Here is a 17,874-nt window from a genome sequence, read left to right on the forward strand (position 1 = left end):
ATAAATTATTGTAAGATCCAAATCAATACAACATTTATACCCATAATAAGTGCATGTCAACTTCTGACTGGAACTGTTTCTGTAAATTGGTCTAACTCCAGTCCAAACTTGTTCTCCAATGAATAAACATAGAGAATTATAAAGTGCTGTAAACTATTAGATGGTAAAATCCAAAATTTAGGGAAAAACTTTTAATTTTATAATCAAAACTGAATAGCTTCCCATTGCTTATAAACACTAAGCCAAGAGTTCTGTTTAAATAAGTAGTAGTAATGCAACAGAGTGGTAAAACACACCCTGGTCCAAGTTATTTTTAAATATGTGGTTAGCATCTATTTTAAAAAGAGTAAACATTTAAAAATAACATTTCTCAGAATCAAGACTGGATGTTGTCTTTGTACTATTTTGAAATGAATAGACTTGAAATGTTTTGCACATCATTGTGCTCTGTTTTTATATACTGTTTTTCACCAACTACTTTTCCACTAGAAGAGGATAGTACTCTCTTTTTGAAAATCTGAGGTAATGTAAAGTAGCTGTTCGTCAAAGACAAAACATGATTTTCAAAAAGGTCTCTAGTTTCATGATCAGAGTGTGGAGATGAATAATATTATTTTCAGCTCTTGGAATTGAGTTTTATATAGTAACAATTGATGCAAGATAGGTCATTCAAACCTCTATACACTGCCTCCATTTCAATTTTCAGTCTGGCAATAAGTAGCAAAACAATATCTGCTGAGAGCATGTGAAGCAGACAGAAACAAATATCTGCTTAGAACATAAAATACCTCTCCCACTTTGAGTAGAAATAATACATTTCCACGCACTGTTACTAATGCACAAAAGAAGAGACTAAGTGCTTACCACTTGAGTTCTGCGAACTGTTTGTGTCAACCAAACTGGTCTGAATTGCGCTCTCTAATTTCCGCCTAAATGGGCTGTCTGGAAGGGAAAAACAGGAGAAACAATAAGTGACATGCTCATAAAAAACAAAAGGCCAAAATATTTTAAATTCAATCTACGAACACCCACAACTATTAAGTTGAAGCAAAATTAATGGCATCCATTAAACATTTCATTTTATTCTGCAGCACTGCAATCAATCAGACTGACAGGCCTCAATGAGGATCAAAATAGTCATATTACATTTAAATACGGCTTTAATTCTGCCTACTCGTTTCATCTTTTTTGACCCACTTCTGCGATGGGAGTGTGTGCCGTGCTCTAAATAGGCTGAGTGCTTATTAGCAGGAAGATGGGTTGGGAAGGTGGGGGATGGTGTGGAAAGGCGGGATGAGGCTCAAACAAATTGCACTACCATTTGAGAAATTGTCAATTTTTGCTAAACTAAAAAAGATGATTGTTGACTTTTTATTTTGCATTTTTATTTATTATGTTAGAATTTCCTTGTGTATTTTGCAACATAGTAGGCAGAATTCAAGATTGTAGAACAGCACAGTAAATTTATATTTTCTGCATATTTTAGAAGTCAAATGTTACAAATAGGGATATCTTGATTACCAGTAAAACATAAGGGTTCTAGCATTTTTAAATGATCGGTATCAAAGCCTTAACTCAACTACCTATTGTTGTCAGGTGCGGTGTAATGGAGGACCCCGGAATGCAAACAAGCAGGCAACATGATGGTAAGTGAAATGGTTTAATAAATGAAACTTACTTCACCAGATGGTGGCAAAAACAGACATGGACAGGCAGGCAAGACAGGCTTGGCATAAACTTGACATGAGTCGAAACAACAACATAGTGAAGTGATCCATAATGTTTCCACGAGGAATGAACAGAACAACCCAAACAGGGCAGGCGGAGGGTTTTTGGCAGGAGGGCCAGAGACAAAAACCAAAACACAAATTTCAGGCGGGCGACCAGGACGTCGCCCCGCATGGACACAAAGGTCAGGCGGACGCCAGGACCTGCAACACAGAGTCCTGGGCGGTCGACGGCGAAGGCCAACAGAGGCGTAGAGACTGTGGAGGCCAGCGGCAGCGGTGAAGGCGAGGACAAGGAGGCCAGGAGAGACGTAGAGACAGTGGCGGCCAGTGACGGCAGCGAAGACGGAGACTTGGAGGCCGACAGAGACGCAGAGACCCCCCCGCGCGACGACGGGGGAAGGCGAAGACAAGGAGGCCAGCAGGGACGTAGAGACCTTGGCGGCCGGCGACAAAGGAACTGATGGTCTGGAGGTTGGCCAAGCAGAATAGAGGACCCTCGGGACGGCAGATCAGGAGGTCAACCATGGAGCGTAGAGGACCCTCCAGAAACTCGGTGGAACTCCGGAGGCTTGGAGTCAGGCTTGGGGTCTGGCTTGGCATTCACGGTGCCTGACGATCCCTCAGAGGCTGAAGCGGTGCCTGGCGATCCTCCAGAGGCAGGAACAGCGCCCGAGGGACCCTCAGAGACAGGAACAGAGCCCGGTGAACCCTTGGAGGCCAGAACGAGGACAAGCTGCTCCTTGAACCCCTCAGAGACAGAATCCAGCGGCGCTTTCTCCTCTAACCCCTCGTCTCTGGGTTCAGAGGCCAAGATGAAGACGAGCTCCGTCTCGAACCACTCAGCAACAGGCTCAAGCGGCGGTTCGTCCACGAACACCTCGTTGCAGGGCACAGGAACCAGGACGAGGACCAGTCTCTCGCTGATCCCCTAGAAGGCCTTCAGTCCAAGAGCAGGAGCTGATGCATCGCCGACACCCTCTGTGGCGTGGGCAGGAGCTAAGGCGTCACCGAGACCCTCTGTGGCGTAGGCAGGAGCTGAGGCGTCACCGAGACCCTCTGTGGCGTGGGCAGGAGCTGAGGCGTCAGCCAGACCCCCGATGACTTGAGCCGAGGCATCGCTGGGACCCTCGATGATTTGAGCCGAGGCGTCGCCGGGGCCCCCAATGACTTGAGCCGAGGCGTCCCTCTTCCGCATCTGGAGGAGGTTGAGGCAGACTTGGGCTGTACAATGGCGGCGCTTGCGAGACCTGGCGTGGGCCGAGCTGCAGCAGCGGCGCTCTGGGGACCCGGCGTGGGCAGAGCTGCAGCAGCGACGCTCTGGGGACCTGCTGTGGGCCGAGCTGCAGCAGTGGCACTCTGAAGACCTGATGTGAGACCTGACGTGGGCCGGACTGCAGCAGCGCTCTGAAGATCTGACGTGGGCCGAGCTGCAGCAGTGGCACTCTGAAGACCTGATGTGAGACCTGACGTGGGCCGGACTGCAGCAGCGCTCTGAAGACCTGCTGTGGGCCGAGCTGCAGCAGTGGCACTCTGAAGACCTGATGTGAGACCTGACGTGGGCCGGACTGCAGCAGCGCTCTGAAGACCTGACGTGGGCCGGACTACAGCAGCGTTCTGAAGACCTGACTTGGACTGAGCTGCATCACTGCTCTGGAAAGCTGATGAGGATGGAGGTGGGCGTTAGTAAAACTGCCTTCCTACTGTCTCGTAATCCTCCTCCATCAGCCTGATTCTCTCCCTAAGCTCAGGAGAGGAATACAGGAGGCTGGTCCTCCTGAAGCTCTTGATTTGGCGAGCAAAAAACCTTAACTGCTCCTCCAGCTCGTCTGGTGTTGCCTCACAACACCGGGCTGGAGCGAGTTAAGGCGGCATGGGTGGAGCTGCAGCGAGCCTGGGAGACAGTGCTGTGGCAGACAAAGACGCGGGATTACTCGCTGCAGCCCTCACGTCAGCTGGCAGAGAAACCACCGCTCCAGACGTCACCGCAGCGCCCATAGGAGACTCCTCCTCGCCGGCTGAAAGGCAGGGAAAGGCTCCACGCCAACGTTTTCTGCGGTGGGAGGAAGACGACAGCTTCGCAGCCAGATCAGGGTGCGCAACCTGGGAAGCAGGCGGAGAACGGCGCTGAACCGCCTCACGCTCCTTCTGCTCCAGCAGCAGTGGAGAGGGCAGAACCTCCACATCTGGCGGCAGATGTCTCATTGCCTCCTCCATCTGCTGAATCCAACGATCTCTGGCGTTTTCCTGCCTACCATCTGCGAGGTCCATGTTAGGCGGAAACATTCTGTCAGGTGCGGTGTAACGGAGGATCCCGGAATGCAGACGAGCAGGCAGCATGATGGTAAGTGAAATGGTTTAATAAATGAAACTTACTTCCGCAGGTGGTGACAAAAACAGACATGGACAGGCAGGCTTGGCATTTACTTGACATGATTCGAAACAACAACAGAGTGAAGTGATCCATAATGTTTGGAGCAAGAACCAGGTGAAACAAGGAGACTGAATGCTAGGTGCAGGTGAACCAAAGGAAGATGATTGAAAACAGACAGGAGAGAACAAAACGTAGCTGGAGCAGAACAGAGACTCTTGAATACAAACTAATAGAAACACAACTAGTAAACTATAAAATTAAAGCATAACCAGATCCAAAAACCTAACTTGACAAAACATGAACTAGAGGACAAAAACTAAAGCATGACCAGGAAAATAATAAACAGAAGCATGATTCAAAACCGATCAAGAATAATAATAAGAAGAACCCAAAAACACCCACAAATTATGACAATTGTTGGTGTACTGTCTAGGATTCTGTAATGTAAAGCAAATCACACAGAAATATGTTTCAAATTGAGCAGCACAGTGTCAGGAAAATATGTAATTGACATACTATTACTAAAAACTGCAATAACAAATGTTTTGGAAACTTACTTCATAATTACACAATCTCCCCACCACTCTCTGTGAGCTTTAGTATCTCAGCTACTAAAAACAGACACTGGGCATTAAGGTCAGTCTATTCAACCAGTAAAATTAATGATCGATATGCAGTTTGTGAACGTATGTCATGTATACACAGATATTGTGATGTGACCGCAACCAAATTTTCAACAAGTCATATACAAAAAAAACAATAAACGTGCTAAAATGAGTGAAGCTGAAACTATCGCAAACTCAAGTTGTGACAGAATATCTATCTCTGACAAGAAAAATGGATTGTGCAGCATCTTGAATGTTATTTGTGACTGTATTACATGGGACAAAATTATTATCTAATGCCTTATCTCATCACTATAAACCTCTTAATATTTTTTGCATTATTGACCTAAGAATAACCTTTTCGACACTAGCTCAACTATTAGTGCACTGGTTTTGAAGAAAAATTAACAAATATATGACAGGGAAATGGAAGTAGCCGAACACCTTCCTAACGTTTCCAGCAGGGGGCACAATACTAGGAGGAAGACATCTCAACTGTACCCATGGCAGCATAATGGCTTTCTTCTAAAAAGTAAGTAATGAGGACAACACAGCCAAAACAAACAAGAATTTTTTTGGGAGACAGTCTAAAAGTGACTAAGAGGATGTTAAATGGTGTGGTCTGGAGCCATAAAACTGGCAAGACTGAGCTGACTGAGCAGCTAAATGAGCAGCCATGTTGCAGGTGTTTGGCAGAGAATTTTTTTTTCTGTGGTGTCTTTATTGTTCAAGACTTTATTACCATTTATTTGATCATTTTATCAATGCATGCTGAATTAAACATATAGCATGTTGTCTACCAGAGCAGCAGTGGTATTAAGAGCAATCTCCTAGACTCTGTCCTTTATTACTTCAAATCTAACAGCAATGGGCTGAGAATTATTATTTTTCTTTATCATGTAATGACATAGGCCTGAATAAAGTGACTGCAAACAAATTTACTCAATACCATAGCTGTTAGCCGGCCAGTTTAAAGCACAGCAGAGCTTTTACTCCTGTTAACGCTACTCTGTTTCACGTTCCCCTTTGTCCCTTGAAACTTAATGTTCATTTTGAGGGTAACATGAATATAGATATATACGCCTGCAAGTATTCTTCTAGCATTCTTGTCTGCTTAACGAGGATTGTCGAGCATCTCTGGGCTAAAACCAGACTCAACACTGTAAGCAGATGTGAGCTGCTTTGGCATTGGGAGATGTTACAGATACTGATTGTTTTGTGTATATTCATTTTATTCTTTAACGTTTCCACAAAACGGGACAGTACAAACTGTTGGCATTTGTCCAACAACAAGCAAGCAAGCAACTAAAAAAACCTTGTTTATTGTGGATGCTAATGAAAAAAATCATAATCCCTCCATTCATGTCACTATGCTAGCAGCACAGGTTTTATACTCTTGCAACATTTTCCAGATATGGTAAGAATGAGCAAATTTACAAGTGGGCTCAAAATTAGATTAAAGCATGTATTTTAACATACTCATCTATATTCAAACTCATTTATATTTTAGTTATGTGTTCATTTTATTTGTTCCTGTTCGTTTATATTTGTTTAGTGCTAAAAAAAACGCTGGGACAAGATATTTTAATGGCATAGATATGCTATGAAAAATCCCTATTGTAACCGGCCCAGTTAAATTTGTGTTTTTCTTATTTAGTGTATACTGAAAACAAAAATCAAGTGAAAATATACTTTGCCCAGTTACAAAGCTATATTATTTCTCAGCATCTGTGATTTTGTAGGTCCCTCCATGCCACACCTTGACTATAAAAACAAACATGACAGCAGTATTTTTGAGAGTCAGTGGCATGTGCTTTACAAAGGTAATTTGTCTATTTAAAAAATGTGTTTTTGGAGCGCTTTTGTGTGCCCTTCATGTTTTATGTGCAACATGAGAATAAAGCAGAACTTACTGCTCAATGCTTTGCTCAGACCTATAATTCAGAAAGAAACAGACAAAGCTCAGATTTCTGTAACCATCCACAAATAGCAGAACAATGGTCGTCGGATTTATGTTGTGTTCAAATGACAAAGCTATCATTCATGCAAATTCAAATAACAATACACAATAGGTCATGAAATAAAGCCATACTTACTTTTTATTTTACTAGCTTGGCTGTGAGTAAATTTACTCATATCCAGAGTAGCACATTCCTGTGTACGTGATGTCTTCAAATCAAATGAGCCTATAATGAAAAAATCTAAGGGTTATATACCTACCGATCTAAAACTTTATGATATATGTTGTTACACCTGTTACACCAAAGCATGCTTTGGTAAAGCTTTACTGCTGCAAACCACCAGTGTAAAAGAAGAACCAATAATAATGAAATTCTTGCTCTGCAAACTGTGAGACAAGTAGCACTAGTGGTATTTGGACTGGCTTTACTGGTACCTCAGAAGAATTTTTGGTATTCATTATTTGCAAGGTAAAGATAAATTAATCAACAGTATAGCTAACAAGCACAAACAGCAAAAAGGTGAGTTGTTCAAAATTTGTTGTGTCAGAAGCTTCTTAAAGTAGAATAGCGCAGAAAACATTTTGAGAATCTGGAACAAGCGCTGTTGGTTAATCATACCATATTCTGTTTAGCTCTAAAGTTGGAACTTGGATCCAGGAATGACATCAAACCCAAGATAACAAAGTTCCAGCTCCGACCTTGAACCTAGTTGTTATGCTCAGCGACCAGGCTGACTACAATTAGCAATACAGGCTGATGTAACTCTCTGCCTTTTGCACTTTGAAACACAACTGAAACACATTCACTAAAGGTGTATGTGAAGATCTGATTAGATACAAATCATTAGAAGTGCAAAGAAAATTGTTTTTTTTTTTGCTGCCATTACTAAATCTTTATAGGCAAAGCAGCCATATTGGATTCTGAGTTTAGGTTTGCCTCTAACTTGGATTTCTGACTTCACTGTAACATATTTCAACTCGAAACTGGAAAACTTCTAATTATGGGTACAAATGGAAGGCATAATTTTTCCAATAATCCAGTGCCAATTTATTGAGAACACACATAACACAACTAAATTAATAAAATCTAAGTAATGCTACATATTCATATATTTAAAATGTCTATTAGTATGGTGATATTTGGAAAACTAAGTATTTACTGAGGTGCTAATTGTAAAAGGTTTGGAAAATGTTTTGGTTGCTCTAGGTTGGGTTTTTCTTTCTAAGTTGGATTTCTTCTCCTCTAAAAGCAAAATGTGAACTGGCCAGCAATTACAAATGTGTTGTGAAAGTTGACAAAATGTAAAATGTTAAGTGAAAAGATTTTTTTCCAACAAAGGTAGTTTCTAAATATTTGAAGCTGGAACCTGATTAATAAAGAACAATGTGTTTTATAAGTAAAATGAAAACTTGACAGATTTCAAGCGTCATTAAACCCAAGGAGGTACAACTAGACTAATCACTATTCTCATTTGGTTTAATTTTTCACTTTTTTCATTGTAACTGAACACTTCAAAATTCTCTTTCTTTTACTTTTTCAGGGCGTAAAAAAAAGACAATCTCATTTATAGGTATATTTCACAAAGCTACAATGTAAAAACAAACGTTTTATGCCATATTTGTTCATTGTTCAACTACATGGAATTTTAGTTGCATGAAGTAGTTGTGGCTAGGGATGTAATCAGACTCACCCAATGGTGTATGAAGAGCAACATGTTCCTGGTACGGGTTGAAGTATTTGTACTGTTTCCCACAGAACTCGCAGACATAGCTCCCAGTTTCTGGGGGCACAAATACATACAACAAAAACCCTGTTAATTACCATAATGAATGATGAAACAATCATGTGTGTCATCAGGAAGAAGTGGAAAACAAGAGGCTTAAATAAAGGTACGCAAGACGCTGGTGATTATGAGGTTTGACAAACTGACTTTGTTCAGCAGTGCCTGACATTGGAGTTCCCGCACATACAGGTAAATCTAATTTGATTAGTATATCATTGAAAGGATACTATCTTTTCGATCATGTTTTAATTTATTTCAGTAATTTAAATTAGAAAAGTGAAACCTATATTTGGACATGTTTTTATACTTGGTGAAGATTAGACCAGTAAGGGCATTGCAGTAATCTAAACATGATGACTCAAATGGATAATTCTTTCCAACTCAGCTGAAGAGACCATATGTTGCAGTTTAGAAATGTTCCTTAAATGAAACAAACAGGAACAAGACAGAGATTTTACATGCAAGTCAAAGCTCAGAGAAGGTGTGAATAATACACCAGGACTTTGAATGCTGGACTTAGGGGTTGGATAAAAGGAAGCAAGTGCCTGACTGATTTTTGTATACAGTTCAGGAGGAGTTCTAATCATGGTCTCTGTCTTGTTGGTGTTTAAAACAAAGTAATCACTGGAAATCCAACCACTAATCTAAGATAAACAGTGGACTAGGGTAGACAGCCTATCCAGCTGATGAGTCTTAAAAGACATACATTTGAATATCATCTGCATAAAAGTGATAAGATAAGAAATGTGATTAAAACATTGAATGATGCCAACTAAATGTGGTTTAGAAAATATTGTTTTCTGTTTATGTGTGCATATGTGTGTGCAATTTGAAAAATCAAAACCCAATTCGACATTGTTCAAGTTTTCTTTATCAAAAGAGAGTCCCCTCTCTTCTATTGGATGTGTGGCAAGCACATTTATACAGGGTGCATCTTCTGTAGGTTTGTGAAGGAACCACAGCCAGAACCTTTCAGAATTCAATCTGTGATTTATGCTTTCAGTGGTTAATCCATGGCAAAAATCTTTTAAAAATATGAAGAAACATAATAAACTTAATTTATGTGGTTTAGTCTGAAGGTATTGAAAAGATTCTATGCTGTGAACCTGAAACATTTTTTTCATCTTTAATTTTTATTACAATTTTACAAGATGTACCTTTTTGAGACCTAAATATAAAATGTAATAAAAAATAAAAAAAACTAAATAAACCCAATAAACATTAAGACTGGGTTTCTTTAGTAGAGGCTTTAGCTCACCAATCTCTAAATCCAATTTCTCCCAGAAATTTGAATATTACATGACACCAATAAAAAAGTATTTTTAATACAGAGTTGTTATCTCATGGGCAGGTTATTGCCTACACAATCCTGGCGAAGACTGCTGACTTGACAGCTGCTCAGCAGACAGTCACTAAAGATGACAAAAGGTCCTTGCTAAAGAAAAGCCAATAAACACAGACATTTCCAGGACATTGGCTGCAATTTGTGTTAGACCGCTCCTGAACCAAAGACCACAAAGAAGAGTCTTATCTGAGCTAAGTCTCACCTGTTGCTTAGTGGGAAATCAAGGTCCAAGGAATCTAGACTAAAGATGGAGAGGCCAAAAATCCAAATAGTCTCAGGCCCACTGTAAGCTTTCCAAAGTCAGTGATGATGGGTAGTGTTATCTACTGGTGTTGGTCCAATGTGTTGTATCAAGTTCAAAGTCAGCACAGCCACCAAACTGAAAGTTTTCACATCCCTTTGGGTTTCCTCTGCTAACAAGCTTTTTGGAGATTCTGATTTCATTGACCAACAGCACTTGCCACCTGCCGACTCTGCCACAACTATCTATACTCACTTTAAGAGAGAATCTCTGGTGTACTATCAAGGTGCAAGATGAGACATCAGAGACAGTGATGTAGACGAGTTGAAGGGCGCTATTACATCAATCTAGGCTTCCTTAGACCATAGTTTGTGAAACTGAAGGGTTGTGAGTCTAACCAGGTAGTCAGCAACACAGGAGCACCACAGGGGACTGAACCCTCACCATTCTCTTTCACTCTGTACACCTCAGACTTCCAGTATAAGACTCCTATCGTCTGCAGAAATACTCTGATGATTCTGCAGTTGTGGGGTGGATCAGAGATGAACAAGAAGATGAGTACAGGAAGCTGGTGCACCGCTTTGTGGCATGGTGTAGAAACAATCATCTCATCTTCAAAATGAATAAAACAAAGGAGATGATTGTAGATTTTAGGAGAAACAAGAATAGATCAAACACTATTTCCATCATGGAAGAAGAAGTGGTGGTGGAGGAGTAAAAATACCTGTGTTCACCTGGACAACAGCCTGGAGTGGATGCAACTGTGAAGCCGTCTACAAGAAGGGACAGAGCAGACTCTACTTCTTAAGGAAGCTTCGGTCCTTCAGTGTTTGCTACATGATTCTGCATATCTTAGTCTATCTAGGTCTGTTGTGGAGAGTGTGATCTCTAATGCCATCATCTGCTGGGGTAGCAGCATCACAGCCAGGGACTTAAAAAAGCTCAACAAGCTAATAAAGAAGGATGGCTCTGTTCTGGGGATTCCTCTGAAACCTCGGAGATCATTGTGCAAAGAAGGATTCTTCATTAAATGAAGAACATTACGGATAACCCTAAGCATCCTCTTCATGAGACTGTTGTACAACAACAGAGTGATTTTAATCAGAGGCTTCTTCAAATCTGCTGTAAGACAGACGGCTACAGAAGATCCTTCCTGCCCACAGCCATCAACATCTACAGCAACTCTTTGAAGAAACCTGCATATGATCTACAACATTTAATTTCCCTTTAGGATTATTAAAATATTTTTGAATAGAATTGACCTTATGTTAGATTCAATTTTATTTGTGAATTTGGGTTTTTTATTAGTTCTTGGTAAAAAATTATCAAAACAAACACTTGAAATACATCTGTTTATAATGAATCTATATAACATATGAGTTTCCCTTTTTAACTGAATTACTTTAATAAACTAAACATTCAATGGCATTTACATTTATTGACACACACCAGGAGTGTGATGAGTTTAACACTTTATCCAATTCAGTGGGAATCATTAATGCAGTGACAGGTGCAAAATGTTTTTAAATAGATCTGTTAAACACTCACCAATGAGTCACTTTGGTGGTGGGTTAGTGTCTTTGTGACAAACAGGTGAAGCCTTATTGGACAGTGTTAGGTTTTTAGCATAAACTTAAATGAGTTTCTCTAAAGCACATAGGGTTAAAGTCATGCATGCAGGTTCAAAGGTATACATACACCTCCACTCATATATGGATAAATGTAAAGCTGCTGTGGAGTGACCACATGCTTTTTGTAAACAGCAACAAGATCCAGGCATAGATCCAGTTGGAGATTTCACCATTATTCTTATCTTTTTATTAAATTATATTCTATCTATATATCTATTTTGAGGTATGCCCCTTTTCCATTACACTTACTTAGTGCAGTTCGGCTAGAGTCAGTTCTGCTCTATAACGCTTGGTTCGTTTTCCATTTTTTCATTCCACAATTGAGTACCATCTCAATGTGGGTGGGATCGTCAAAAGCCTGACTGCCCCACACTCCGATAACGTAAGATCAGGGTTCTTGTCAGCGCTTTCAGTGTAGAGGGCTGCTACGTTGAAAGTTGTCACCATTACGTTGAAATTAGGCCGATACGCTCATTTTTTATGAGCGTATCGGCCCTTTGACTGATATTTGAGCTCCTTCTCCATGTTGTTTTTATTTCGGCTATTACACATACGCTGAGTGTGTTCCTGCTTCCCTTCACCCTATGATCCTGTGCGACCGCTAACGGTAAAACTCTAAAATTACTTAAGCTTTGAAGGGTGGGTATAAACGCTGTTGTATCACGGCGTTCCACGCGGTAGCTGCTAAGCACAAATCGGGCCTGCAGCTAGTACTAGCACTACGTCAGTCATAGACAAGGACGTCGTTTCTGCTGTTGGAGGTCTTAACAAGCAGAAGAAACGGTGGTCTAGCATTGATCCAGCATGGCTGGAACTGCCGATGAAGCTTGTACGCCTTCATATTAGGTTATTTGCGCTAATTTTTGAATCTTTGATTTTACATAATACCGCCTGTCAGCAAATATAAATAAATAAACTATTTATCTCCGACTGTGTGCTGCCTCTGTACAGTTAAAGTTGTGTGCAACAGGTGAATTAACTGCTAAAAGTCACACAATAATGCTCCTCTAAGCTGCAAGGTAACCCTTCTAAACACCTTAAAATGCAATAGCTTTTTTAGATTCTAATAAAGAATCCTGGTGAGAACCCTAAAGATGTGACACAACAACAATGTAGGACCTGATGCTTGGTCTATGGCTGCTGTCAGACTCAGACTGAAAGAAGAGACGGAAAAGGCTGCGGGTGGCAAGACAAAACACTCTGGATAAGTACAGCAGAGAGAGGAAGCCATGGAATAGGACAAGTGGGCGTGTAAGATAACGCTACATAATGCTAGCTTGCTATAGTGGTCATATACACAATAAGCCCAGCGTAAAATGATTTAATAGTTGAAAGTTATTTATTATAATATGTATGCTGTGAATAGTGACACAACCCCTTTGCCAATCAGTCCACAATCAGTGATCGACAGTCTTCTGACATTGTGTTTTCAGCATTACTCAGCAGGGTTCCAAGTAACCATTATTAATGGAAATGCCTAAAAACCGAGTAGAGCTGTATCGAACCGTGCCGAGTAGCCGAGTAGGAACTGATCGCACAGAGGCAATACCAATAGGTTTTGTGAGCTACATTTGACATGAAATGAGACTTTGTCATTTCATTATGCTTTGTTAAATCTCTAATCTAAGTCTTACATTGACACACTCATACTCAGACAGAACTGAAGTTTCTAAGTGTTTGATAGTGCACCAGTGGCCCATCAGCTATAACATATTAGCAGGGTTAGCCTGCAATGATATGCAGACAAAATGCTATGATGTGAACTACGTTTAAACTGTAAATACACACTATACTTGTTCAGTCAGCAAGGCAAGATTTTGTAACATCTCTTTTGCACAATAAACGAGTCAACCATCCAGTTCAGCTGGGAAGCATGTTGGCCAACACCGACTGCAAGCATGGAGCACCTGAAAGCTTTGACAGTTGCTTGCCATTTAAATTACTTCACATAAAAATAATGCTGAACTCAAAAGGGATTTATAAAATAAAACTAGAACATGTAACATTTACAAACTATAAATAATATTAAGCGAAAAGCTTCGGTAGGATGTCTTCCGATGGTTTCCAGTGATTGCAAACGAGGTCTGGGTTTGTAGCGTGTTTTGCACAAGATCTGAGAACAATATTAGCCTATATTCAAACAAACTATGAGTACTTCAGTCTTACTTGGTCCAATTTTCTGATAGGGTTCAACAGGCTCCTCCTCTTTAAGGCCATCAACAGGTAGCACCACCTGTTCATATGGATCTGAGAGAGACAGGAATTGAGAATTGAGATGTTGATAGTATTCTTAAGAAAATCTTAAATAAATAAATACATTTAAAAAAACGTTTTTCTAGCAGATTATCCTTTGAACTCAAAAATATTAAGATATTAAAATATTAAGAACCATTATTTACTTAGTTGTCTAACAGTAAAAGTACTTCTCCGGTGAGTCACTGCATTCAAGTTTCAGATATTTGATGTTATTGATCGAATTACAGAATTCAGCAACAGATGCAATGTGTTTATTAGCTGCATTTCTTTACTGATGCAACTATGTACATTTCCCAATAGAGACACAAACAAAGCAGTATTTTTCTCACAACTTTTACCATGAGATTTTGGATCAAAACACTGCACTCTGGAGAAGGTATCAAAGCATTGGGAATAAACAGTAAACTTTTTAATAAAAGAAACAAACATTTGGGAAAAAATATTAAACGGGGTCTATGGCACAATGCAATTGGAGGGAGTTGCAAACATAATTGAATTCAAAGAGCCGAAAAGAAACAGAAATTATGAAAAAGTCCAAATGAGGAGCTTCATCCAAATGGTTTTGTTCTGAAAGCGCAGGCTTCAAAGACAAAATAAAACAACATATTTTTGATGTAACTGGTTACCATCCACTGCATGCAGGTCACGGTGCTCCTGGAAACAACTGTAATATTTATACTTCTTGCCACAGATGTCACAAGAGTAGCGGAAGCTACCTGCAAATGAACAGAGGAAGATAAGCAAAGTTTATACTTTTATTTACTTAAATTCAGGCAGACAAAGGATTTCAGTTGCTCTAACATTTACATTTGTGAGATGAAAAACAATGAATAAAGAATTATGAGTCAATAATCACCAGTTGACAGCAACAGATATGTCCCTGCATTTTAAATATGAGAAAACAGGGATGTTAAATAGAGCCCTATGTAAAGAATGCGCAATGCATACACTTCTATAACCAAACTGACCATAGGAAGAACTTCAGTAAAGCACTTCTCTCTTCACAAGTAGTTTACAAATCAGTCTTAGACAGAACCACAAAAACCTATTTATGTTCTGCTTCCAGCCTTTTCTTCAGTGGAAAAAAATGCATACATCACAAGGTTTAAATTAAATAATACGGACAGAGGAATCCAATGATAAAATGAAAACTCAATGACATGGCTGGCACAAATGTTTTGTAAAAATTGAAAGCAAAGTTCTATGACATGCCTTTATCCTGCAAGAATGATCTATAAACTGCTTTATGTAAAAGCCAGAACCTGACTGATGCAGAATATTGTTTTTCTCTGCTAAAATAAATAAGCCTCAAAGAGTTTCAGGTGTCATAAAAGCCAGAGAGATTCTAAAAACATAGCTTAAAATAGATGTACTCAGATGCAAGCAAAACTGTATTTCAACAATGATAATATTTTAATATATAAAGTGATCTATAAAATACACACAAAACATAAAAAAGGAGAGGAACAAATATCTGTAATGTGTATTGCCAATCTAAGGCAAAGCACACAGCAACAATAAGATAAAATCTCTTCAACAGGCGGAGGTTTATCCTTCTCTCGACAATTAAATATCAGACTAATGTTTCCTCCGGAATCAAGTCCACTTGTGTGACTTAACAATTAGGCAAAAAACTCTACATTTTCCTCCATTATTCCTCTACCGGGAGTGCTAGGGAAATCTTCCTAACCAAGACCAATTTTAGATTTTCCTTTCAGGTCTAACCCTCTGATTCCGATTTTGCACGATTCCAAATTTTTTATAAGAACTATAAAACGTAAAAGAAAAAAAGTGCTACAGGTTCTTTGATCAAGGCAATAGTTTTTAATCAATCTGAAAATGGAGGAATTACAAGATTATCTCCATTCATTGTGTCCCTAACCTTTAACTGATTTTTATTAAACTCAAAACCAAGAGCTTCAAAGTACTGTATAGTGAAGGCTTTAATGGATTGAAAAAAAACAGAGCTGTTAGTTTTGTTGCATTCAATGAATAGAAATAAAATCTGATTTTTATATTCTTGACCTGCCAATAACTGATCACGGACGGTTTGTGGAAAATTGGCTGATCTCTGGCTGACAGATTTGAAGCATCTCTACACAAGACATAAAAACAATCTGATCCTGACTGTGAATTTGTAGGGCTGTTAAAAGTCTTTATCATCCATTAAATACTTCAAAAAAGTTTTTGAAAATTGTATTTTATTATTTCATTACTAGAGTGAATATCTACACAAAACAAAGTGACACAAAGGGGGAATGTTAAAATAGCTAAACTGAAAACACTTTTCTCCTTACAACAGAAAAGTGGAACTCTGAGCTTTACCACAACTACTAAGATCAATAGTTAAGCCCTGAACTAGCACCTCAAGGTTTTACTATCACTTTCCCTTCAATTAACATGAATAAAACAGAAGTATTTTCCATGAAATTAGATGATTTCTTGGATTTGTCAGCCTAATTAAAGCTCAAATAAGATGGCTCCAGGCACAGGTGAGGACATATTTATACTAAATCAATAACAGGGTAAACAGCAAAGATAATTGGTTATGGAAGCTTGATCCCTCTAGATGGGGTTCTCTTTACTGTCAGCTTTCTATAAACCAAATGTAAAACATTAACACTACAGTTTTAAAGAAAAATGTACTCTAATCATCATATAGCCAAAAGCAGTTTATTTTGCAACCTACTTCATTTTGTAATTTTCAACCATAAAAAACAAAACACAGAGATTTGTGCAGTCTTGTGATTCAAGCAACCCCAAGCACTCATGAACAGAGATGATACATTGGCATCTCTCTTTGTTCTGCACCCACTTAAACACAGAATCAATACATCATCACGAGAAACGGCAGCTAATTTGATCAAGTGGAGTTTGTGGCTGACGATTTGTTTCAGTCCCTTCGACAAACAGCAGAATAAACAATGAACGCCACATCTGATAAGAATGCTAATGTGAATGTAAGAAAAGCTCTGGTATTTTGTAATGCAAATACCACAAACGTAAACTATTCCATTTGTAAAAATGTTCAGCTCTCTGTATAATTGATGGATGGATTGATTATTGCTGGTCAAAAATAATGGGACTTTTTTATTGCTGTTTACTTGGGTATTTAACTAATCATTACATTTTCAAGGTCATACTACAGAACTACATTTTAAAATCTATGAATTTCTCCAAAGTGGTATAAATGTGCTACCTTTGCACCAAGGACACCATTTCATTAGGGGAAAGGGTCAAGGTTAGTAGTACTGATTACATGCTTCAAAAGGGATATGATAGCTTTGATCATTAGAAGATTGTAGCTTGTGTACAAATTGAAGTGTGGTCTCTACATCTGCCTGTGTGAGAAGATTGCAATAGAAGTTCAAAAGTCTTCACTATGATTAAACAATTCCCAACTGAAAACTCATTGTTGCTGTAAAATGCATATTTTTTTTAAGATATACTAGTCCTAATTTGTCAAAAAAAAAAAAAAACAGCTATCGCATATTTTACAACACAAAAGTATAAAAAAAACAGAAAATATTTACTTTGCACAACGTCTGGCATGAGCTAAACAATCTCGGGTACTGTTACATATTATGAGTTTCACTCTGAGTGCATGACTTGGGGGACAGTTTTATTTTAAAAAAATCACTTTATGAAAGGTGTGTAATTGTTTACTTTTTAAAAATAACCATTGATTGTTATGTTATGCACATTAACATGCAGACCTTTACGTAGTCTTCATAAAACTACACCCTCTGTCAGCTGTAGGGTTTATCGTCTAAATATTCTTTCCTTTACCAGGTTGTAAAATTATTTGGATCTCACCTAGATACACAAGATAAAACAATGGGAGTTGTTTTACTCTTAACATAGTGGTGAAATAATTTGCCGCTGATGCTGATTTCTATTCATATACTTTCATTTTATGAAATTACAGTAATTTACAGACAGTAAAGTTAG

The 17,874-nt window shown here is 39.1% G+C and overlaps 1 protein-coding gene across 8 annotated transcripts in view; it reads right to left on the reverse strand.

Annotated features, from left to right (window-relative positions):
* znf618 (zinc finger protein 618) overlaps positions 1-17,874 on the reverse strand; it is a 69,270-nt gene that overhangs the window by 12,542 nt on the left and 38,854 nt on the right. For 6 of the 8 annotated variants that reach the window (XM_047373136.1, XM_047373135.1, XM_047373134.1 and 3 more), the window contains 7 exons: positions 14,780-14,803; positions 14,550-14,639; positions 13,834-13,914; positions 8,358-8,447; positions 6,803-6,892; positions 6,620-6,640; positions 865-942 (listed from right to left, as the gene is read on the reverse strand). In XM_047373136.1, the coding sequence (XP_047229092.1) occupies positions 865-942; positions 6,620-6,640; positions 6,803-6,892; positions 8,358-8,447; positions 13,834-13,914; positions 14,550-14,639; positions 14,780-14,803 (474 nt within the window). The remainder of the gene's footprint in view (positions 1-864; positions 943-6,619; positions 6,641-6,802; positions 6,893-8,357; positions 8,448-13,833; positions 13,915-14,549; positions 14,640-14,779; positions 14,804-17,874) is intronic. The other 2 variants (XM_047373140.1, XM_047373138.1) reach the window with 1 other exon arrangement.

This window comes from Girardinichthys multiradiatus, chromosome 8 (assembly GCF_021462225.1).
Source record: "Girardinichthys multiradiatus isolate DD_20200921_A chromosome 8, DD_fGirMul_XY1, whole genome shotgun sequence".
In the NCBI taxonomy this organism is placed as follows: Eukaryota; Metazoa; Chordata; class Actinopteri; order Cyprinodontiformes; family Goodeidae; genus Girardinichthys; species Girardinichthys multiradiatus.